General features: G+C 40.0%; 1 protein-coding gene across 2 annotated transcripts in view; it reads left to right on the top strand.

The window, feature by feature from the left end:
• LOC127435323 (GRAM domain-containing protein 4-like) overlaps positions 1 to 24,924 on the top strand; it is a 117,020-nt gene that overhangs the window by 83,692 nt on the left and 8,404 nt on the right. For both annotated transcript variants that reach the window (XM_051688720.1, XM_051688721.1), the window contains 9 exons: positions 2,263 to 2,354; positions 5,397 to 5,445; positions 5,580 to 5,651; positions 15,282 to 15,325; positions 15,451 to 15,560; positions 15,736 to 15,890; positions 21,456 to 21,600; positions 21,698 to 21,791; positions 21,923 to 22,013. In XM_051688720.1, the coding sequence (XP_051544680.1) occupies positions 2,263 to 2,354; positions 5,397 to 5,445; positions 5,580 to 5,651; positions 15,282 to 15,325; positions 15,451 to 15,560; positions 15,736 to 15,890; positions 21,456 to 21,600; positions 21,698 to 21,791; positions 21,923 to 22,013 (852 nt within the window). The remainder of the gene's footprint in view (positions 1 to 2,262; positions 2,355 to 5,396; positions 5,446 to 5,579; positions 5,652 to 15,281; positions 15,326 to 15,450; positions 15,561 to 15,735; positions 15,891 to 21,455; positions 21,601 to 21,697; positions 21,792 to 21,922; positions 22,014 to 24,924) is intronic.

Genomic DNA, 24,924 nt, shown 5'->3' on the forward strand with positions numbered 1-24,924 from the left:
TCTTAACTAGTGTGATGCAGAAAATATTATCGTTTAATGAATATTAGTTCCACATTGTGAGTCTTTTATCTCACTTTGAGAAAAGGGTTCATTTATAAGGTTCAATAAATAGCTAATATCAAAATTTACTATATGTTATTACATGCATTTTTCTAAACAAATTAACAAAAATTTAGTAATTTGTATTGGTAATTCTATTTTTAATGTGGTGTGGTCTGTCTCTAGCTCTGTGTTTAAAACAAAATTTTAAGCACATTTTGATTAAAAACTAATTAAAATAAACAAAGGTAGTGTAATGTCTTCATTTTCTTTTTTTGAGATAGAAGCTAGCTTAATATAGTATTAAAAAAAAAACTTGTAGTTGTGACCCCAGGTTATGCATACATCCTGTTTATTAACAAAATAAATAATCTTATAAATATGCTTGCATTTTGAGTGGTGTAGTTATATATTTTTCTGTATATATTAAAGGTGTGCATTTACTTGAATGTCTTTTCATATCAATCCTGTTTCCATAATAAGTATACCTTATTACAATAATGGACTAATACTTAAAAAAAGAAAATCTGTTAAAATGACATCACCATCCCTTCTAGAATTAGCGAGGACATGCAAATGTCTCCACTCTTTCATCACTTTATTTATCTTATGTTTTGTTATGTTTGTCAGTGCGGGACAATATTAAAATGTCAACTCTGTTACCATGATTTTGTTTAGTATACACTTATGAGCCAAAACATTATGACCACTCACAGGTGAAGCAAATAACGTTGATAATCTCCTAACAAGGCCACATGTCAAGGTGTGGGTAGATTAGATGTAATCAAACAATCAGTTCTCGTAGTCAACGTTTTGAATGCAGGAGAAATGGGCAGGAGTAAAGACCTGAGCGACTTTGACAAGGGCCATACGAATGGGTCAGAGCATCTCTGAAACGGCAAGGCTTGTGGGGTGCTCCCAGTCAGCAGTGGTGAGTACCTACTGACAGTGGTCCAAAGAGGGGCAAACCAGCGTCAGGGTGTTGTGTGTCCAAGGCTCATCAATGCTCGAGGGCAATGAAGGCTATCCTGTCTGGTCCGAACCGACAGAAGGTCTACTGTGGCACAAGTCACAGAAAATTTTAATGATGATTATGGGAGGAATGTGTCACAACAGCATTGCACACTGCTGCATATGGGGCTGCGTAGCCGCAGACTGAGTTCCCATGATGACCTCTGTCCACCGTCGAAAGTGCCTACAATGGGCACACGAGTGTCAGAACTGCACCTTGGAGCAGTGGAAGAAGGTCACCTGGTCCGATGAGTCCTGTTTTCTTTTACATCATGTGGATGTCCGTGTACGTGTGCTCTGTAACCTGGGGAAGTGATGACACCAGGATGCACTGTGGGAAAACAACAAGCTGTTGTAGGGAGTGTGATGCTGTGGGCAATGTTCTGCTGGGAAACCCTGGGTCCGGCCATTCATGTGGACGTCAATTTGACATGTGCCACCTCCCTAAACATCATTGCAGACCAGGTACACCCCTTCATGGCAATGGTATTCCCTGATGGCAGTGGCCTCTTTCAGCAGCACTCTGCCACACTGCACACATTGTTCGGGAATGGTTTGAGGAACATGATGAAGATCTCAAGGTGTTGCCCAGGCCTCCAAATTCCCCAGATCTCAATCCGTTTGAGCATCTGTGGGATGTGCTGGACCAACAAGTCCGATCCACAGCGGCTCCACCTCGCAACTTACAGGACTTGAAGGATCTGCTGCTAATGTCTTGGTGCCAGATACCACAGGACACCCTCAGAAGTCTTGTAGAGTCCATGTGTCGGTGGGTTGGTGCTGTTTTGGTGCCACGCAGAGGACCAACAGCATATAATGGAGGTGGTCATAATGTTTGGCTCATCAGTGTACAACTGATTAACTGATCAGAAATATCAGCAATAATCTTTCTAATAAACACCTTATAGGGTAGTTGCATTGATATATTAGGCTAGTAATAGCTCATTTAACTTAAAAATATCAGGCCTGTTACTAGCAACCCTGCAACTTTTAAAAGTCGTAGTATGTATCCCAGCATGTTAATGCCGCTTGAAATGCAACCATGCAATTTAAAGTATTAACACCTCAGACCAGTCTTTGCCTGATAAAATGACAAAAAGATACCTTTAAAACCACCTTTTTTAAATGGAAAAGACTTCTGTCTCGAAGAATGATGTTGAATGATGTTGTTGAGACAGAAGTTTGATGTGTGTTTTTCTTCTGTTATCTCAGATCTATATGAATGCAGCATGGCATGGCTGGGCATTTCCTTTATTTCTATTTTTAGCCATTCTGAGGTTGTCGTTGAACTACCTCATAGCCAGGTAAAGCAGCATTTCCTCTTGTACTAGTAAGTCTTTGAAACAGGTGGCACTTTTACACAACAGAACAATTACACTTTGAACTTGCATTGAATTTGAATATGTGTGGGTGTTCTCAACATGTTTATGTATAAATGGGTGTTTCTTCAACTTTGGGCAAATGTCCCAGCGTTGATTTTTTATAAAAACAGATTTAAACTTTTTTCTTTTTGTTAAATGAAGGTCACATTAAAACTGACTTTAATGAAAACATTTTTACCAGGCCTTCATTATTTAGTCTGACATTTTATTTAAAAATTATTAAAAATGTCACTTGTATCAGCGTCATTTCCACCAGAATTCTATTAAAAACAAAACAGAATTTGAGATGTGGTAGAAATTACACTGTGTGGGAGTTTTCATGACTTTCTGAAAAAATGACAAAAAGGACATAAATCTCCTGTGCTGCATGTACCTGATGTTCTGTTGGACATCGTTAGTAGACAAATTAAATAAACTAGTGAGAAAAATAAAAAAAACAAATATATACATATATACACTACCGTTCAAAAGTTTGGGGTCACTTGTCTGAAATGTTTCTCATGATCTTAAAAACCTTTTGTTTTATATATATATATATATATAATATACACTGAACAAAATTATAAACGCAACACTTTTGTTTTTGCCCCCATTTTTCATGAGCTGAACTCAAAGATCTAAGACTTTTTCTATCTACACAAAAGGCCTATTTCTCTCAAATATTGTTCACAAATCTGTCTAAATCTGTGTTAGTGAGCACTTCTCCTTTGCCGAGATACTCCATCCACCTCACAGGTGTGGCATATCAAGATGCTGATTAGACAGCATGATTATTGCACAGGTGTGCCTTAGGCTGGCCACAATAAAAGGCCACTCTAAAATGTGCATATATATATATATATATATACACAGGTGCATCTCAATAAATTAGAATGTCGTGGAAAAGTTCATTTATTTCAGTAATTCAACTCAAATTGTGAAACTCGTGTATTAAATCAATTCAATGCACACAGACTGAAGTAGTTTAAGTCTTTGGTTCTTTTAATTGTGATGATTTTGGCTCACATTTAACAAAAACCCACCAATTCACTATCTCAAAAAATTAGAATATTTTGACATGCCATTCAGCTAATCAACTCAAAACACCTGCAAAGGTTTCCTGAGCCTTCAAAATGGTCTCTCAGTTTGGTTCACTAGGCTACACAATGGGGAAGACTGTTGATCTGACAGTTGTCCAGAAGACAATCATTGACACCCTTCACAAGGAGGGTAAGCCACAAACATTCATTGCCAAAGAAGCTGGCTGTTCACAGAGTGCTGTATCCAAGCATGTTAACAGAAAGTTGAGTGGAAGGAAAAAGTTTGGAAGAAAAAGATGCACAACCAACCGAGAGAACCGCAGCCTTATGATTGTCCAGCAAAATCGATTCAAGAATTTGGGTGAACTTCACAAGGAATGGACTGAGGCTGGGGTCAAGGCATCAAGAGCCACCACACACAGACATGTCAAGGAATTTGGCTACAGTTGTCGTATTCCTCTTGTTAAGCCACTCCTGAACCACAGACAACGTCAGAGGCGTCTTACCTGGGCTAAGGAGAAGAAGAACTGGACTGTTGCCCAGTGGTCCAAAGTCCTCTTTTCAGATGAGAGCAAGTTTTGTATTACATTTGGAAACCAAGGTCCTAGAGTCTGGAGGAAGGGTGGAGAATCTCATAGCCCAAGTTGCTTGAAGTCCAGTGTTAAGTTTCCACAGTCTGTGATGATTTGGGGTGCAATGTCATCTGCTGGTGTTGGTCCACTGTGTTTTTTGAAAACCAAAGTCACTGCACCCGTTTACCAAGAAATTTTGGAGCACTTCATGCTTCCTTCTGCTGACCAGCTTTTTAAAGATGCTGATTTCATTTTCCAGCAGGATTTGGCACCTGCCCACACTGCCAGAAGCACCAAAAGCTGGTTAAATGACCATGGTGTTGGTGTGCTTGACTGGCCAGCAAACTCACCAGACCTGAACCCCATAGAGAATCTATGGGGTATTGTCAAGAGGAAACTGAGAAACAAGAGACCAAAAAATGCAGATGAGCTGAAGGCCACTGTCAAAGAAACCTGGGCTTCCATACCACCTCAGCAGTGCCACAAACTGATCACCTCCATGCCACGCCGAATTGAGGCAGTAATTAAAGCAAAAGGAGCCCCTACCAAGTATTGAGTACATATACAGTAAATGAACATACTTTCCAGAAGGCCAACAATTCACTAAAAATGTTTTTTTTATTGGTCTTATGATGTATTCTAATTTTTTGAGATAGTGAATTGGTGGGTTTTTGTTAAATGTGAGCCAAAATCATCACAATTAAAAGAACCAAAGACTTAAACTACTTCAGTCTGTGTGCATTGAATTTATTTAATACACAAGTTTCACAATTTGAGTTGAATTACTGAAATAAATGAACTTTTCCACGACATTCTAATTTATTGAGATGCACCTGTATATACACATACACACACACACACACGCACACATATATATATATACACACTACCGTTCAAAAGTTCAGGGTCACTTACTCATTCCCATCTATGTTGGGCACTTATTGGCTGCTTTTCTTTATTATTTGGTCCAAGTCATCCATTTCAAAACCTTTTTTTTTATTTTTTAAAAAATTTTAGTTTTGTAATGAAATAAATGAATATGGTGGCACAATTATATTTTTGTCTACAAAACTAATTTCAAACATTTAAGCATACGCCTTCAGATCAAAAGATTTTTAAGATCATGAGAAAAGTTTCAGGCAAGTGACCCCAAACTTTTGAATGGGAGTATGTGTGTGTGTATATATATAATATGTTATATATACACTGTCGGCCAAAAGTTTGGAATAATGTTACTGATCACAATGTATAGTCAGAACATTAATAACGTGAAAAATTACTATTACAATTTGAAAAAAAAAAAAAAGTAAATAAATATATATATATATATATAAAATAAACGGAATGTTTGCCATTTAATAATTTTTCTATAGAGGATGGAGAATTCAGTGGAGTATTGTGCCTGAAGTTTCTGAACCTGTGGTAGGATATTTTATTTTATTTTTTCAGAGAATATTTGAACATTTGAAAATGTTTGAGTGTTTGTAGTGCATGACCTTAGTGTTTCTGTTGTGTGTATTTCAGAAGTGATTTTCTCTTGTGATTTCTCTTTCCAGGAACCTCCAAAGGAAGACTTGACTGTGTCTGAGAAGTTTCAGTTAGTTCTCGATGTTGCACAAAAAGCACAGGTGTCAGCTTTACTATGCTGTTATTTACAATCACAAACAAAGTATTTCCCTTTTTAAATCTAAATCTGTCCATAACATTTACACCAGTGATACCAAGTTTGGATATTGAATTTATTTTTTATAAACCATTTTTCTTAACACCTTTTCATGAAAGGCTTATGCTTGAAATTAGTTTTGTAGACAATTATAAGTTGTGCCTACAAATGAATTTCTTAACAGAACTAAAAATTCATTAAAAAAAAGGAGTTTGAGCAGATCATGCAGGGGAAAAAAAGCAGTCAACAAGTGGTCAGGACTTTTGATTTACATTTGTTTTGTTTTTGGTCACTACATTATTCCTATACACTCTCTGGAAAAAAAAAGGTACTGTTTAAGTTAAAAGGCAGTCACTGGTTTTGGGCACATACTGTATTTGTACTCTTAAGAAAATGTTATGTTAGATCATCCCAGATGTTAGATCATCCATCCTGCCAAATAAATGTTATATCATCCATCCTGACCGACAATGCCAGGAATGTTAGATCCAGTCTCCTTATAGACCTCTCTCTCTGTCAGAAGATATCCAAATATCAGAGTTTTGTCTGATATCAAAAACCCAGTCAACATCAACAGCTTGTTATGTTTACTCTTCTACCAGCCCAAGAGCTTGGCATAGGCAGCAGGGGAATATAGCAGAAGAGAGGAGAGAAAGTGATTATAAATGAGTAGAGTTTATTGAATAATCTTAGTTGCGTGTTTCTCAATGCTCAGTCTGACTATGTCTAAACAGTACAAATTCAACAAGTGTTATTATACCAAGCAAAGGTGATGGAAAATTACTGCTTCACAACATCATTCTGTGACGTTGAAGACCTTGAAATGGAGACAACTCTTTATATCTCTAACTCAGTACAGCACACAACATAAGATTAAACAGAAATAATAATGCATAGCAAGAGCAAGAAACAATATAAAAAGAAAAGTAATAAAGAAAAATTAATATATAAATTAATAAAAAGAAATAAGTAAATACATAAAGTAATATAAAAGAATTAAACAAACAAATCAAGTACAACACATATGTATGTTTGATCTTTTGAAGGTGCACACACTCAGGCTGCAATCAAAAACTCAAATTAGACCTTTAGGTCCTTCACAGAGGAATAATATATTGCTGCAAGCTGAGGGCTGCAAGCAATCACAGCTGTGCTGATATACTGACAAAATAGCACAATTGCGAGTGTGATATTGCCTTTATACAACATATCAACAAACAAGTAAATAAATAACAAAGGAAAAACTAAGGACTGTCCCAAAAAATGCAGTTGTGTTTGGAACTGCTTTCTTACACCATGGATCAAGATCTGCCATTGCTAGTTCAAAAGATGCTCCCAAGCCTTTGTTACTAATTCAGACACATCACTTTAGAACTAGTAACGATGGCTTGAGATATTTCTTAACAGGCTATAAGGACACGTGTGTGTGTGTGTGTGTGAGAGAGAGAGAGAGAGAGAGAGACTGAGCATGTCTGAGTACCTGCATCTGTTGCAACTCCCAAGCAGTGATGTACTTGCTGAAGCTGTTAGTTTTACTCTATTCCTCAGCTGTATTGTGGTAGTAATCCATTCCTAGCAATCGTGAAGTGTTACTGTCTATAGAACATACGATTGGAATTATCATACAAGTATTTCACTCATGTTCAAGTGTTTTGTTGTTGGAGATAAAACATGGAGTACGGCAGTTTCATTCTTGTATATTTCTTGGGGACTGTCTCAGTTACTGGTGTAACCTTGGTTTCCTTCTAGTCAGTCACTTTGACGCTGCATTGGCAGCTGATGCTGTGGGAGCTCCTCCTAGTGGCAATGATCATAAAACCCTATACCATCACGCCAGTTTGATGGCTGGTGACACTTGGCACTCCGCTGTATGCTTGAGTCATCACAGGCATATAAGCCGGAGCCCAGCGCTACACATTAGAATGTTTCAACTGAAGGGAGGAGAGCGCTTCTCTCAGAATCAAAATGAGCTTTATTGCCAAGTATGCTTACAAGGAATTTGTCTTGGTGATAGAAGCTTCCAGTACACAAACAATACAACAACAAGACATAGATAATAAAAAATAGAATAAAAATAAGTGAATAGAAATATAAAGTATATATAAAAATACACAATAAGTCAAAAAAATATACATACACTATATTGCCAAAAGTATTCGCTCACCCATCCAAATAATTGAATTCAGGTGTTCTAATCATTTCCATGGCCACAGGTGTATAAAATGAAGCACCTAGGCATGCAGACTGCTTCTACAAACATTTGTGAAAGAATGGGCCGCTCTCAGGAGCTCAGTGAATTCCAGCATGGTACTGTGATAGGATGCCACCTGTGCAACAAGTCCAGTCCTGAAATTTCCTCGCTACTAAATATTCCACAGTCAACTGTCAGTGGTATTATAACAAAGTGGAAGCGATTGGGAATGACAGCAACTCAGCCACGAAGTGGTAGGCCACATAAAATGACAGAGCGGGGCCAGCGGATGCTGAGGTGCATAGTGCGCAGAGGTCGCCAACTTTCTGCAGAGTCAATCGCTACAGACCTCCAAAGTTCATGTGGCCTTCTGATTAGCTCAAGAACAGTGCGTAGAGAGCTTCATGGAATGGGTTTCCATGGCCGAGCAGCTGCATCCAAGCCATACATCACCAAGTGCAATGCAAAGCGTTGGATGCAGTGGTGTAAAGCACGCTGCCACTGGACTCTAGAGCAGTGGAGACGCGTTCTCTGGAGTAAGGAATCACGCTTCTCCATCTGGCAATCTGATGGACGAGTCTGGGTTTGGCGGTTGCCAGGAGAACGGTACTTGTCTGACTGCATTATGCCAACTGTGAAGTTTTGTGGAGGGGGGATTATGGTGTGGAGTTGTTTTTCAGGAGCTGGGCTTGGCCCCTTAGTTCCAGTGAAAGGAACTCTGAATGCTTCAGCATACCAAGATATTTTGGACAATTCCATGCTCCCAACATTGTGGGAACAGTTTGGGGATGGCCCCTTCCTGTTCCAACATGACTGCGCACCAGTGCACAAAGCAAGGTCCATAAAGACATGGATGAGCGAGTTTGGTGTGGAAGAACTTGACTGGCCTGCACAGAGTCCTGACCTCAACCCAATAGAGCACCTTTGGGATGAATTAGAGTGAAGACTGCGAGCCAGGCCTTCTCATCCACATCAGTGTCTGACCTCACAAATGCGCTTCTGGAAGAATGGTCAACAATTCCCATAAAAACACTCCTAAACCTTGTGGAAAGCCTTCCCAGAAGAGTTGAAGCTGTTATAGCTGCAAAGGGTGGGCCGATGTCATATTAAACCCTATGGATTAAGAATGGGATGTCACTTAAGTTCATATGCGTCTAAAGGCAGATGAGCGAATACTTTTGGCAATATAGTGTATGTACATATACAATCTGTTATATACAGATTGTGCAAGGGAATGTATTGTGCAGAAGAGGTAGGATATGTTAAATAAATATGATAGACTAAGCTGGTTAATGCACATAACTATTGCTCAGTGGGGCAGTTTTAACTGTTCATGAGATGGATAGCCTGAGGGAAAAAACTGCTCTTGTGCCTGGCTGTTCTGGTGCTCAGTGCTCTGTAGCTCCGGCCAGAGGACAACAGTTCAAAGAGGTAGTGGGCTGGGTGAGTGGAGTCCAGGGTGATTTTTCCAGCCATTTTCATCAATCTGGATGTGTACAGTTCTTGGAGGGTGGGAAGGGGAGAACCAATAATCTGCTCAGCAGTCAGAACTGTCCTTTTTAGTGTTCTGATGTCTGATTTGGTAGCTGAACCAAATCTTAACAAGAAAAATCAGTAGTGCGGTACAGCTCTGCAGCGTCTCATTCTCTCCTTTTTAGGGAACCAAGGTTACACCAGTAACCGAGACATCCCCCTTTCAAGTCGGACACTTTGACGCTGCCTCAGTAGCTATGGGAGCAAACATTTTGTGACCAGAGGGTGTTTGCCTACAAACAAGCCCTCAGAGTTCATGAGTGTTCGTTATGTCAGTGACATACAGTTTGAGCCTGGATAGTGCCAGTCCTGCAGAATGCAGAGTATCATCTGCACAGGGCATTGCATTGGGTCCTCACCCCGTAAAGAACACCTATTAGCAAAAAGTCGCATTTTAAGAAATACAGCCACCCCATTGAGGGGGCCCTGGCCTGTAGAATGGTACCTAGCACCAGTTGCAACATCCCTATTATGTCAGAGTAGCCCCATTCAGGGGCCAGACATGAAGTCTACACAGTTCTGGCTGAGAACTTACACAGTACTTGAAATAGTAAACAGATGGGGGAAACGCATATCTGTGTTTCGCAGGCCATTTCTGAGCTAAGGCATCCATGCCTAGTGGAGAATGTGGTCTCCGGGGAGGCGAACCGGTCTACCTCAGCTTTCTTGAATACTTGCCAAGTCCTTTGAACTGTATGAGGATGAAGTCCATTCCCCTGGCCTGGCACCCTGATGCAAGAGTAAATCTGTTCTGCTGTTCACGTGCCTGGGAACATGCATCGCACGTATCAATAGGAGACATGTCTTCCTCCAGAGGAAAATTCAACTTGACAGGTTCAGCATTGGGCATGACCATACTCTTCCTTAGCACAACTGCGGTGCTGTCCATATGAACCAGAACATAAAACTTTTGAACATCTGACCAAAAGGCTTTCAGAGCCAAGAGGACTGCAAGAGGTTCCAGGTGATTTATATGACTGACAGTTTATTGCAACTGTCGAGGTGCCAATGAGTATTGAGTATGCTGGATAAGTATCACACCTCTCTGATAAAACTCTGCTCTCCTCCAAATAGCTAGTATGGCTAAACAGCATTGCGTCACTATGAGGCGAAAGTGACCGTGTCTCCAAGCATGATAAGGGACCCTCGATTTGAGTCATCACTGGAGATGTCTCCTGTGTAGCAAGCCTAGGTGGGTGATGGCGACTGTAGCAGCCATCAAACCAGTGCTGCCTGGAACTGACACAACAGTAGGGTTCTCCCCAGCTTGAAACTTGTCATGTCTAGGAGAATGGACTGAACACATTCATTGGTCAGGTGTGACAACATGGTTACCGAGTCGAGTTTCATTCTTAAGAAGAAAACTTGCTGACTGAACACCAACACGCTCTTTGTGCAGTTGATCCTGTGGTCCAAATGTGCGAGCAACAGCTGTTTGTGTTTGCTCACTTGTACCACCGATTGAGCTAGCAGCAACCAATTGTCGAGGTAACATGGATGCCTCTCAGCCTTAATGGAGCAAGCGCTGCATCGACATATTTAGTATATGTGCGAGGGGCCAGGGATAACTCGAAGGGTAGAACCTTGAACTGGAATGCAGTCCCCTTAATGGCCAATCTCAAGAATGGCCTGTAGCAAAGGTATCTACACATATGCGTCTTCCAAATTGATTGACACAAACCAGTCCAGCATACAAAAATAAGAAAAAATCTATCTCTGAGTAACCACCTTGAATGGAGACAAAGTATCAATTCAAATCCCATTATTGTCACTCAACCATATACACAAATGCAACAGTGGGTGAAAGTCTTGGGTGCAGTTCCAAGCAACATAGCAGTATGACAATTACAATAAACATCTGATTTACACATAACACAATTTACACATCTAGTTACACAACACAATATACAATATACACCTAATAATATACAATATACAGTATACACTGATATACATACCCCCCCCCCCCCCCACCCCCAATGTAATCAGTTGAAATAAATATGAAGTGTTGTGTTGACATTCAGCTGTCGGTTGATAGTCAGTTGCCAGTGTGTTATTAAGAGAAGTATAAAATGTGAGTCCAATCTGAGGCTAATAAAGTGTGGTGCTGATATATGTATCGTGAGCGATCAATAGTTCAAAAGTCAGATTGTCTGGGGGAAGAAGCTGTTGTGAAATCGGCTGATGCAGGTCCTGATGCTGCGATTCTGCCTGCCTGATGGTAGCAGTGAGAGCAGCCCATGGCTTGGGTGGCTGGAGTCTCTGATGATCCTCAGAGCTTTTTTCACACACCGCCTGGTATAGATGTCCTGAAGGGAGGGAAGCTCACCTCCGATGATGAGTCTGGCAGTTCGCACCACCCTTTGCAGGGCTTTGTGGTTCAGGACGGTGCTATTGCCGTACCAGGCAGTGATGCAGCCAGTCAGGATGCTCTCTACATTGCTGGTGTAGAACCATGAGAGGATGTTGTGATTCATTCCAGACTTCCTCAGCCATCTCAGGAAGAAGAGGCGCTGGTGAGCCTTCTTCACAACAGCCCCAGTGTGGACGGACCATGTGAGTTCCTCAGTGATGTGGACACTGAGGAACTTGAAGCTGCTGACTCTCTCCACCGGTGCTTCATTGATGGTGATGGGGCTGTGTTCTCTGTCTTCTGAAGTCCACCACAAGCTCCTTTGTCTTACTGACATTGAGGGAGAGGTTGTGCTCCTGACACCAGTGTGTCAGAGTGTGCACCTCCTCTCTGTAGGCTGTTTCATCATTGTCAGTGATCAGACCTACAACCGCTGTATCATCAGCAAACTTAATGATGGCATTGGAGCTGTGTGTTGCCACACAGTCATGTGTGTACAGGGAATACAGGTGTGGGCTGAGAACACAGCCCTGCGGGGTTCCAGTGTTGAGGATCAGCATTGAGGAGATGTTGCTGCCCATTCTAACCACCTGCTGTCTGCTTGACAGGAAGTCTAGGATCCAGCTGTACAGCAAGCTGTTTAAGCCCAGAGCCCGGAGTTTCACATCAAGCTTGGAGGGCACTATGCATCAACTCTTAGCTCCTTATGTAGCTGAAATAGACCATCTATTAATTTGGCATGTAATAAAATTATAGGGGGATTCCTTTACAGTGCCTATAGAAAATCATCATACTCCTTTGGAATAGTCTTTTTTTTTTTCTTATAGCCTGAAATCAAAACCCTTAAAAAATTTATGAATAGCTATGAATGCTGAGCTGTAGTCTACAAAAAGCATTCTCACGTATGTGTTCCTTTTTTCCAGGTGGGAGAGAGCAGTGTGTAGTGTAGATGCAATGGCATCATCAGTGGAGCGGTTGTTGCGGTAAGCAAACTGCAGTGAGTCCAGCGAGGCAGGCAGCACAGAGCAGATGTAATCTCTGATTAGCCTCTCAAAGCATTTGCTGATGATGGGGGTCAGAGCAACAGGACGCCAGTCATTTAAGCAAGTGATTTTGGATTGCTTTGGTACAGGCAACTATGGTGGATGTTTTAAAGCATGTGGGGACCACAGACAAGGAGAGGGAAAGGTTGAAAATGTCAGTGAAAACACCAGCCAGTTGGTTTTGAACACTCTGATGATGCGACCCAGAATGCCGTCTGGACCCATGGCTTTACGAATATTCACCCATCAGAAGGATAGGGTTACATCCGCTACAGAGACGGAGAGTGAACTAACCTCTGTAGCTTCGGCTGTGGGAGCTCTCTCCACGAGGGTGATGTTGTTTCCCTCGAAACAAGCATAAAAATATTAAGCTCATCCAGGAGAGAGGCAGCAGTTTTCACAGCGGAGTTTTTATTCCCTTTGAAGTCCGTGATGATATTAATTCCCTGCCACAAGCTTCTAGAGTCAGTGGTGTTGAACTGTCCTTCAATCTTGTTCCTGTATTGGCATTTGGCTGCTCTGATAGTTTTGCGGAGGGCTTAACTGGCTTGTTTATGCTCCTACGCATTCCTGCAATTAAAAGCGGAGGTCCATACATTAAGTGCCGCATGAACATCGCTATTAATCTATGGTTTCTGGTTAGGGTAGATCCATATTGTTTTAGTTGGCACTACATCATCTATGCACTTCCTGATGAAACACGTTACGGCATAAGCGTAGACCTCGATGTCATCATCAGAGGGGGACTGGAACATTTCCCAGTCCACGTGATCAGAACAGTCTTGTAGCGTAGATCTGATTGTTCTGACCAGCACTGGATTGTTCTGAGGGCGGGTGCTTCCTGTTTCCGTTTCTGCCTGTAAGAGTGGTCCGATTTGCCAAATGGTGGGGGGGGGTGGGGGGGGAGGGATTTGTAGCCATCCCGGAAGGGAGAGTAGCAATGGTCCAAAACCCAGTCCCCTCGTGTATCCAATTCAAGCGCTTCAAGTCTAGTATGTGACATAGCCCACTGTCCTACCTGGCAACAAGAAAATTAGCAGCTGTAGAAGCTGTTCTGTGCCTCGCATGCCAGTACCTTCTCTTTTGCATCTTTGGCAAGGAGGCACTGGAGACCCCTGGGAGAGTGCACCACACATGCAGGCAGTGAGTCAAAGAACCCAGGGACTCGTGTGTGGCCACCCACCATCGGGGGAGCGGTCACTCTAAGAAAAAATCCAGCTTGACTTGAAACTGACTTGGTTGCGCACTTTCATAAACATGTTTGTGCCTCTTGCAGCCACTGCAAGGACTGTCAGTTATGTTGGGGCATGGCAGACTTCTGGCACACTGCCTATGGCAAAGACTGGAATAGTGTTCTCATTCACTGCATACAAGGTCTGGAAAAGTGAGTGCGCAGTCCTGGAATGTGGAAGAAACTGCTCCACAGCTCTGTCCAATTTCCGGGGCAGAAATCATGGCATGCCACTTATAACAAGCACCGCAAAGGCAGCCAAGCATCACCAGCCAATCAAATTGGTGGTATAGGGTTTCAAGGTCATCGCCACTGGGAGGAACTCCCACAGCATCAGCTACTGACGCAGCATCAAAGTGACTGATGTGAAAGGGAACTTTTATTTTGTCACCGACACAGAAACCAGACTCTCCTCAGCCATGTTGAAAGTTTGCATCTCCTCCCACCTCGGAAATATGGGTATCAGGTAAGTGCATGGGTGAACACTCTGTCTGTTGTGACTCTCAACTGTGATCGGCAGTAATGCTGAAGATGTTAGTTTATCTCTATTTTTCAGCCGTAGTGTGTCAGTTATCCGAGCGATCATGGAATTAAAAAAGTTAGTGATGTCAATGAAACTCACTCTCTGACTGTCTCTCAACATCAACTCAACTCACTCATAACAGATAAAAGTCTTTTGTCACCAACTGCTGGCTAAAATCTTTAATGTCACAGGGATGAATCGAAATCCCCACATCCATCTGCACTGCTCTTACACTTTATTTTGGAATGCCACAAACACAAGCAGAGTGATATGAACAGTGAAGTGCAGATAAGACTCCTTTATCAGCACTCCTGAAATGCCTCTCGCTGAATCAGATTTGATGACCGGAACTAACTGTTGTAATAGTAAATGTATATTTAAAGGTACACAATAGGTCCTTATTTATAAAATTAGTTATACATAAAAAAAATAAATAAAAAAAAGGGTCCCCTTGAGGGTACCACCCCAGTGACGGCCATTGTACTTTAAACAGTACCTTTTTTTTCTAGGAGTTTACTTCCATTTTTTATTTTATAATTGTAGTGTCTTATTCTAAAATGTGGAAAATAGTTAAAAGTATAAGAATGAAGAATTATGAAGAATAAGTTAGCGTGTCCAAAACTTGTGATTTGAAATGTTACAAGCACGTCTCTGAAGAAGGACATATAATTTCATTTTGGATTCATTTTGACCCACATGTAATAAAAGTATTTCTCTGCAGAATCTATTCGGTAAGATGTCAGATGTTTTGGAGAAAATCAAAAAGTAAGTTTTTTTTTTATTTATTTTTTTTACTTTTGCTGCAGCTTACATAGCTATAGAGGTGATGAAAACAACCTCATTTAATGAAGGAAACTAATTAATGTTTATTATGTTTGTGTGTGTGTCAGTCTGTTCATGTGGGTTCAGCCTGAAATCACTCAGAAGTTGTACATCACTCTGTGGGTGGGCTTCATCTCCTCCTGTGTCCTTCCCTACAAGCTTATGGGCTTTATGATCGGTGAGAATCATTACTCATAATCTCCTCACTAAATCACAATAACAACAAAACACACTGCTAAATGGCTTCACTCTTTGAATGAACATAGCTGCAGGTTTTTGCATCTGTTTAGTAAATTCACCCCTCAGAGTTTGTTGTTTTATTAGTTTCATTGTGTGTGTCTTTTCTCTGGCAGGGCTTTATGCAGGCATCAAGTTCTTTATTATAGACTTCCTGTTTAAGAGTTGCCCGAAACTAAGAGACAAATACGACACGCCGCACATCATGTGGAACAGTCTGCCCACTGACCCGCAGCTGAAAGAACGTGGGATTGCCTCTGTGTCACGACGGGTGAGAGAAATAGAGACAACATTATATTCTAACACCAACCTGATAGCACACGTACATCACCCAGATGTCTATTTGATGTGTGTTGATATCTGGAAGACGTATTTTTTTGGTTATTTGTTCATCTGCAAGACATTTATTAGAGTTTCCTCTCGGATGTTAGTAAGACATTGAGCAGATGGCTTTGAGACTTTTATGATTTAGAATGTTTGTAAATCTGATCTTTTTAAGATGCTTTCCAGATAAAAAGCTCTAAAACAGACATCTTGAAGATGTAAGTGTTCTATTTGGGCAGTCTCCTGTTTTTAAATGTAATGCCTGTTTAAACTTTAATAATTGTTCCTTTCTCAAGCTATCTAAAGTCTAAAATCAAGATTATTTCTGTATAAATCTGATAGATTGGCCTCATCAGGCATTCCTCAAAAGATTGTAAAGTGTGTCAGGCATAGTGAGTATGTGTGTAAGTGTGATGGGTGTTGCTTCAAACAGTTAACATCAGCGTAGGTCGCTGATGTAATAGTCACATGATCTGTTGTCTCTCTCTCTCAGCTGTCTGGGTGTGAGAAGGTATGGACTGTAGTATGCTTCTGATTCCACCAGCTCACTTCACTTTTATACCTGTGTGTGTGTTTGTGTTTGAATTTATACGTCTTGTGACGTTTTAAATTCTGTGCGCAAATGGATCAAAATGGGCACATTGCCAAATTAATATTATTAGATGAATCACATAAAGAAATCTCTGGGTCATATTTCACCCCAAAATCAATAAAAAGAAAATTTAAATTAGGTTTTGCATTAAAAAAATGCAAAGATTTTTTGATTGTGACATTATTTCCATTACAATAAAACATCTCATTAATGTAAAAAAATAAAAATAATATATATATATATATATATATATATATATATATATATTATCCTGCCAGCAATCCTTTATTACATCATAATATATTTTGGACAATACTACCATGATGTTCTTACAAATGTAAACATTTTTCGCATAGCAGTAATGAGAATGAGATTTTTTCGCACAGGATACTAATAGCTGATGTACTAACATTATATGTACATTAGCTATTAGCTAACAATAGCTGTACATTTACCTATCATTATTTGTACAAGCTATTAGCTGTGCATTTACTAACATTGTTATGTAATAGCTGGTGTAGCGCTAATGTTAGCTTATATTTAATGTATACAGTATAAAATTATGTTTGGTACATGTTAACTAAAAGCTAATGTTAGCTAATAGCTATTTTACAGCTAATAGGTAAAAGCAAATGTATATGTTAGCTAATTAGCTTTGTTTGCATATAGCTAATGTACTGCGAATGTTGTGCCATTTTGGATCTGTTTTCACAGATATGTGATGAGTATTTGCTGTGTGTGTGTGTATAGATGATGTCATTTGAGATGACACAGAAATGATCACATTGGTAACTGAGTAGTGTCCACAGCAGTGCTACTGTAGTTGGGGTTCCTTACAGTTCAGTTAGATCATAGTAGAGGAACAGTAGAAGTAGTAGAATGTCTACCCTTAGGGCATGTTTGAAATGAAGTAGTTTGAGTTTGTATTCTCGTAGGAGACTGTACAAATGGATAACTGCCTTTTCTGCTCTTGTCTTGAGTATAAGCTCAAAGGTGGTTGCTGGCATGACCTTTATCATGCACTCGAGACTGTTATGCCATTAATAAAGTGACAAACTTATATGCCTATATATATATAAAAAAAAACAACTCACCCACATGAACTTGCAAACATATTAAAAATACTTTAATTCTACTGTACTATTAAGAAAGAACTGTTTTTTTTTTCATCTTAAAAATCAAATTTTATCTTATTTGTACATTCCTATTCTAATTCTGAATAATTTGTTAATGCACATTATAAAAAATGAAAAATAAATATTTGTCTTTACAATCTGTCATCAAAATCTTTAAAACTACTTTTCTTAGCTATAGAGTACATCAGTCTCGTTTTGAAAGTAATAATTCTACTCGTTTTTTCCATAGGGGAATTGATTATTAAAGGGGTCATTGTCAAGAAGAATGCATTTTCCTTGATATTTTGACATATAAGATGTCACTGTACTATAAAAACATACTGTAAATTTCAGAATTCCTAAAACTTTCTCTCTAGTCCATAAAGAGTATTTAATATTTCCACTCTGCAAAAAAACGACTTGTTTTTGAAATTGGCTACATCGTGACAAGCATGTGGTGTTCATTTGAAGAGTCCAACCTCCACAACACACGTAATCGTTAGGGGTGTAACGATTCATTGATCAGGATCAATGCATCGATCCGATAACCAACGATCCAATGTTATCGATACAACATGTAAATATCGATATAGAATTTTTTTTTAAGATGTACCTTTATTTTAATACTCTCATGTCTGCCACATCCGTACGCATTTCCGTCAGGTGATGAAGCAAACTTATTACATTATTTTCACTTTATGAGCGCTAAATACGCTTTTCATGTGGGACACGGATGTGCGCAGGGTCTGTGAAGCCAAATCGTGCTCTGCTATCTGTGCGCGCGCGTCAACCGAGCTTCCTGCAAAATGCGAGCTCCAGTGACAGGATCAGTATGAGCACATCAACCAGGCACTCCTTAAAATGCAAACTCTCGTGACAAACACAGAGCGGCTCACATGTGTGATTAATTCGGGCTTCCATCGATATCGTTGCGCATGTGACCCATTTGAATTTTACATGAGAATTTGCTGTTTTAAAGCACCGTGGAGAAGTTCAACCATGTGAAACGTCTTGACAACGCCGACATTCTGAACAGCACTAACGAGGGAACGAGAAACACCTGCTCAACTCCAGCATCAGTTATAAGACTTTACACATCTACACAGCAACACCCTTACTAACATCCCAGTTAACTGTAACAGAATTTTTCAGTACAACTGTGGAAGTTGTAGCCAAGAAAACCACGGAGAGCACAAATAGTTGGAAAAAAGTCAAGGGTATGCAAGTACTTTGAATTGGATTAAACTGAAAAATAAGCTGTAATCAAACGATTGATCACCTGTGTGTGAATTTTTTTTCAACATCTGAAGTACCTTATTTTGTTGTGGCTGTCCCAATGTGGATACTAAATTTGCACTTTTCAGAGAGCTCAATAAAATATTCAAATTATATTTTGGTTATATTTGAGGGCAAATAAAAAAATATATTGTGTAAAATAGGCACATAATATCGGAATATCGATCGCAGGGCCCTGAATCAAATCAAATCGAAATCGTATCGCGGCAGACTTTGAAGTAACGGCAAATATCGGATCGCAGGACAAGAGAATCGATATAAGATCGTATCATGATTAAATGTCCGATTTACACCCCTAGTAATCGTTGCGAAAGAGAGAGCTGCTGAAATATTCCAACTCTGGAAGTGGTACTGTTGTTAATGTAGTTTGCTTTTAACCAACAAAAAGATTAAGATGTCGAATAAGTGCCCCAAATTTTGTTGTGTTCCTGGTTGTGGAAAAACTGCATCTCTGCATAGCCTTCTGAAGGATCCCCACATTAGGAATGATTGGCTTATTCAAATGAAATTCTTGAATGTATCAATGTGGGATTGGCACATTTCTCTATGGATTCTTTTGAAAACCAAGATTCAGGCTTTGTAAAAACATTTATATTTAAAGATGGAGCAGTGCCAACTATATTGTACACAGTGAGTTGCAAATTTTATTTTAATGTTTCATCTGTCTGAAAGAAAGACAATGGTGAAGTATACTTAGCCAGGACCACCCGTATTTTGGCCGAAATGAACACAACACAACAGAGAGGAACCCCCGGTCCCTTACATACCTACAGTTGGATACAGATTTATTAACCCTTCACACTTGCACCTTGTATTAGTCTGCACTATTTTCACTGTTGTCAGCTTTATATAGCACCTTTTTATCACTAAATCTTGTATGCCTAATAATATAGTTTTTGGGGAGCAACAGTGCTGACTTTGTTCAGTTTTCTAGTGTTATTTCTGTCGAACATCTGTAGTAGTTTAATTTCGTGCTTCACATAAATTGGGACATACTGTATGGCTATTAACGATTGCCTGGATTGAGTGCTTTTTGGGGAATTAGTAAATCACTTGCATGTTATAATTCTTTCAGTCTTGGAAAAAACAGTTCCACGAGTGTAATGGCAGGGAGTGTTTGCGCTGCAAAGATTTAAACCAATCACAACAGTCGGCGTGTATGTTGACTTAAAGTCTTAAAGGGGAAGTACACACAAACCAGGTGTTTTAGACAGAGGGCCAGAGACAGGGTGGAAAAAGGTAATGTAATACTACATTATGACTGTTTTGTGGAAAAAAAAAAAAAAAAAAAAAAAAACTTTACTAACATTATATGTGAACCTCAAGAAAAAAAAAGCATGACATGACCCCTTTAACAATAACTTATAAAACATTTAAAAGATAGACTTACCATGGGCTCCGAGGTTGTTGATTGTTTGTATATGCTCCTGCTGAAGCCATCAGTCGGTGCTATTTCAGCTTTACAAGTCATGTTAAATACGGAATTTCTGGTTAAGAACGACATTATCCCTAAGGGGAAAATCCACCAATTAGAGTATTCTGGCAAACAAACCGCTGCAAAAGAGCTCTGCAGGGACTGCCCACTTCCATGACACACTGTGAATGGCACAATCTGAATATTTTGCAATAAATTAAAAAAATATTGGTTCTTTATTTGTAATCTACAACTTTAAAGTTTTATATTTTTCCATGTTTTTGTATTTCGATTATGTCATTTGCAGTGTTTCATGGGATTGTAGTTCATTCCCTCAAGACATTACGTACACAGTCTTTGTACATTTGTCTGTCTTTCTGATTTTCAAATACTTTTTTGCTTCAAAATTTGTAATCTCAGAGCCGGTTGGTTTGCTTCATGAACTCTTTTTTTAAAGGTTTTATGCAATCCCTATGGAAAAAAAAATATAATGGGAAAAATACTTCCATAACCAAGATGGCTGAAAGAGTGGGCGAGCACTGTTGCACTCTGTTTAACTATTTAAGCATGGTTTTAGGCTACTATTGTTGGGAATGTAGCCTTTCTAAAATTTTGCCAATATTTACACTCATTTTATGATGGTTAACATTAATGCATTGAAGGTTACGGCAATAATTGCAAATAATGATACATTTTAAATAAAGCGTTACTATTTAGATACAGTATGTGGAGATGTTCAGAAGGGTGAGCTTGACATTTAGCCATCACACACCAGTAAAAAAAGCCTCCTCAGAAAGGCATTTCACCAGGTGAGTACTGCTCCTCAATCACTGCAAACTCACATTCATGTCTGACTACATTGTGGTATGGAACGCCCACTTTACACCATCCAATTAAATCTAAATAATTCCTGAAAGTTCAGCTCAATTTTTTTTTTTCTCTTTGTATAACCTGTTTTACCCAGAAATGCATCACATTACGGAAGTAAAATGGGTTGCGAATTAATATTTCATGTCGACGTTTATGTTATGGCTGAGAGGGTCAGTTGATGTTTTTTCAAGTTGTTGTAGGATTAAGCTCCCTCTTTGTGTTCAGATTCAGCCGGTGGTGTCACGGAGCAGTTTAGCCACCATTCCGGCCGGAGTGACCCGTGAAGAGGAGAGCGCCCGTTCACACAACACAAAGAAAGGAGCGTTCCATGAGATCTTCAGCCTGCCAGAGAACGAGAGACCTCTGCCTGGTGAGAGCTCTCTAATGGACTAATAAAAGGAATGGTCACTTCTCTGTCTATTGTTGTAAAAGAAAGAAATTGTGTGGTTGATGGCTTGTCCTTTCAGTATGTGAGAATGGATGGAGATGTTGTCTGATAAACAGAGATAGGAAGATGCCCACCGACTACATTCGCAACGGGATGCTCTACGTCACGGAGAAGTAAGAAACTCATCAGCTTTATATCAATGGTGTCTGATTGTTGAAGATCATTAACATCATAATTTAACACGTTGAGAACTTTTGTAATGATCTATTTTAATGCAATAACAGTATAATTCTCCTTCCATAAGCTACCTTTGTTTTGAGAGCTCCAGCTCAAGATCAGGCTCTTCAAAGAAGAACAAAGTCATCAAACTGGTGGACATCACAGATATACAGAAGGTATTTGAGCACATAGACTCAGAAATACAAAATGTTACATAAGAAGGTTTACTTTAAATGTTATGTTAACATGCTTTCTTTTATACCAGCTTAATATGCAAAGTCAACTATAAGTAAGCCATTTGCAGGTTGATTTACTATAATTAAAATGTAATTTTGTAAAATAAGTAATTATGTTTGCACTAGTAAAACATGAATTCTTAATATCAAAAATTATGTAATTACTTACAGAAATACCCATTCTTGATATCAGAAATAGAATTTCAACTTGTAAAAAATGTTCTCTAATAGAATTTCACAATGATCTGTCATACACTCCTGTTCAAAACACAATTTGAGATTTCTATTATACATTTCTTAATTAAATGTTTTTTTTTGTTTTGTTTTTTTTACAAGCACAAATGTCCATTCCCAATATCAACAATGGAATTACTAGTAAAATAAAAAACTAGTAAAAATGCAAATTTTGTATATCTGGAATTTGGTTTTTACTAGTGGCAATGTTAATTTCAGGTATCTTTAATGTTACTGTACCAAGTAAGAACACGTTTTAATATGTCTTTAATTACTGATCAATTTATTGATTTCTGAAATACATTTCCAGATATTTAAAATTGAAAACTTGGTGCAACTTGGTGATCCCCATAGACACACAGCCTGCTTGGCTCCCCCCGATATGTCCCACGGCCAGTGGAGCTAGTAGTGGAATATGATATAGCTCCGCCTAAGTTGAGTAAGATCAGGCAGGTGGTAGAAAGAGCCAGTGGAACTTTAGCCCCAGGCCCGAATGGTACACCATATAGCCTGTATTTGAAGAGCTCCATGGTTCTTAAACCATTATGGAGACTTACGAGAGTTGCTTGGAAGAAGCAGTGTATACCTTTGGAGTGGCGAAGAGCAGTATACATCTTTATACCCAAGAAAATGGAATCCACCAACATTAGTCAGTTTAAGAGTATTGCTCTATTGAATTTGGAGGATGTGGAGCAAGGAGGATGTCTGACTACCTCCTGTAGAATGAATACATAGAAACAAGTTGTCAGAAGTCAGGTGTCCCAAGTTTTCCTGGGTGTGTGGAGCATGTGTCAGTATGGGAGCAGATCCAGTTTGTCAGCTGTGCACTGAAGTTTTTCATGTACCAGTGTGTATAAGGAGCTTGGACAATTACTCTAGCGACCTGAAGATATGTCACACCACACAGGAGTACACAACTGGTTGGCAGCAACTGAAAAAAGGAATAGTGATGGGGTGTTCTATCTCTCCCATCATGTTTACAGCTGCATTTAAGGCCATCCTAATTGGTGCAAGACAGATGGCCCGACAGACAGCCCTGTGAATCTGTGCACAGTCTGGGGTGAGATTGCCAGCTCTGCGCAGCTACAGTATATGGATGACATCATAAGCATCCTCCAGACAGATGCATGTACAAATCGACTCTTGAAAAGGCTGGAAGAGCTATTGGCATGGGCCAGAATGAAGACAAAGCCAACAAAATTGCAAAGCCTTTTTTAATCGTAGGGAGTGAGGAATGACCATATATCATTTGAGGTGGATGGGGAAAGAATCCTTGTGCTGTCAGAGCAGCTTATTCGAAGTTTAGGGAGACAGTGAATACACAGCAGATCTTTCAGACAAACACATGGCAGGGTTTGTCCTGAAGGTCTGGTGTTACCAATTTACACTGTATTATTGCCTGATGTGGCCCCTACAAATGTGTGAGATCACTGCAGTGGCAGTAGCAAGGATGGATACCAAGGCCAACAGTTACATCAGGAAGTAACATGCGTTGTCTTTAAGATTTTGCATTATTTGGAATAAATGGCTTACAGCTGCCACTAAAGTCCATCACCCTGGGCTACAAGCAGTAGAAGACCAGGCTGGTGTTAGAGCCATGGGAATCAACAGACCAGTCTTTGAGGACTGGTCAAGCCCAGGTCTGAACAGGCCATGCTTGGAAGACGGTGAAGGTTGTAAACTGAGCAGTTTCAAGGCTGAAATTATTGGAAGAACCCAGTCAGGAAGATCAGGCCTTGGATGGTGGGTGGCTCCCAAACTGTGGTCAGCAGCCTACAGAAAGCAGAGTAAAGCAATGGAAGTTACATAAGTATCTAGGATGGAAAAAGAAGGGTATATGATTAGAGCAGTCAACCAGCAGCAGCAAGGGCACCGGACAGCATGGGAGGGTACATCTGATAGAGCTTTAGGGTGGGCTGACATGTAACCCCAGGCCATGCCAAGTTTTCTAATAAGATCCACCTATAACACCCTTTCAAGCCTTGGAAATTTGGCTCTGTGGTATGGCACAAAGTAGAATTGTCCCATCTGTGAGACCCCAAGACTGAATATACGGCACATGTTGGCTGGTTGCAAGACTGCCTTGGTGCAAGGACAGGTGGTGGCATGATCCGGTAAAGGAAAACAAAGGCCAACGTGCTCCTCAGAGGCAGTTCATTGATTTTGTTAAAAGAGGAGAGGCCGTGCTAGGCAATGGGAAACCAGATCAATCCTGGCCCCTGGAAAAGGTTGAACAATGGAGGTCGACCTTGGCCAGCAACTGAAATTTCCTTCTGAGATTGCCATTAGCTCCTTGAGGCCAGACATAGTGTGATGGTTGACATCAGCTAGAACAGTAATGATAACTGAGCATACCATCACATGGGAAGAGGGACTGGAGGCAGCCCATGAAAGGAAGAAGTTAAAATATGCTGATCTGGCCGCCAAGTGCAGGGAAAATGGATGGAGGATTGCCACTTACCCCGTGGAGGTTGGGTGTCGATGATTTATGGGAACATTAATGCAGAGCCTACTAAAAGATGTTGGGATCTCTATATCAGCGTTGGAGAAGTCTGTGAAGGAAATGGCAGAGGAAGCTGAGAAAGGGGGCTTCTGGATATGGTTAAGAAGTGTAATG

This window comes from Myxocyprinus asiaticus, chromosome 45 (assembly GCF_019703515.2).
Source record: "Myxocyprinus asiaticus isolate MX2 ecotype Aquarium Trade chromosome 45, UBuf_Myxa_2, whole genome shotgun sequence".
Classification (NCBI taxonomy): Eukaryota; Metazoa; Chordata; class Actinopteri; order Cypriniformes; family Catostomidae; genus Myxocyprinus; species Myxocyprinus asiaticus.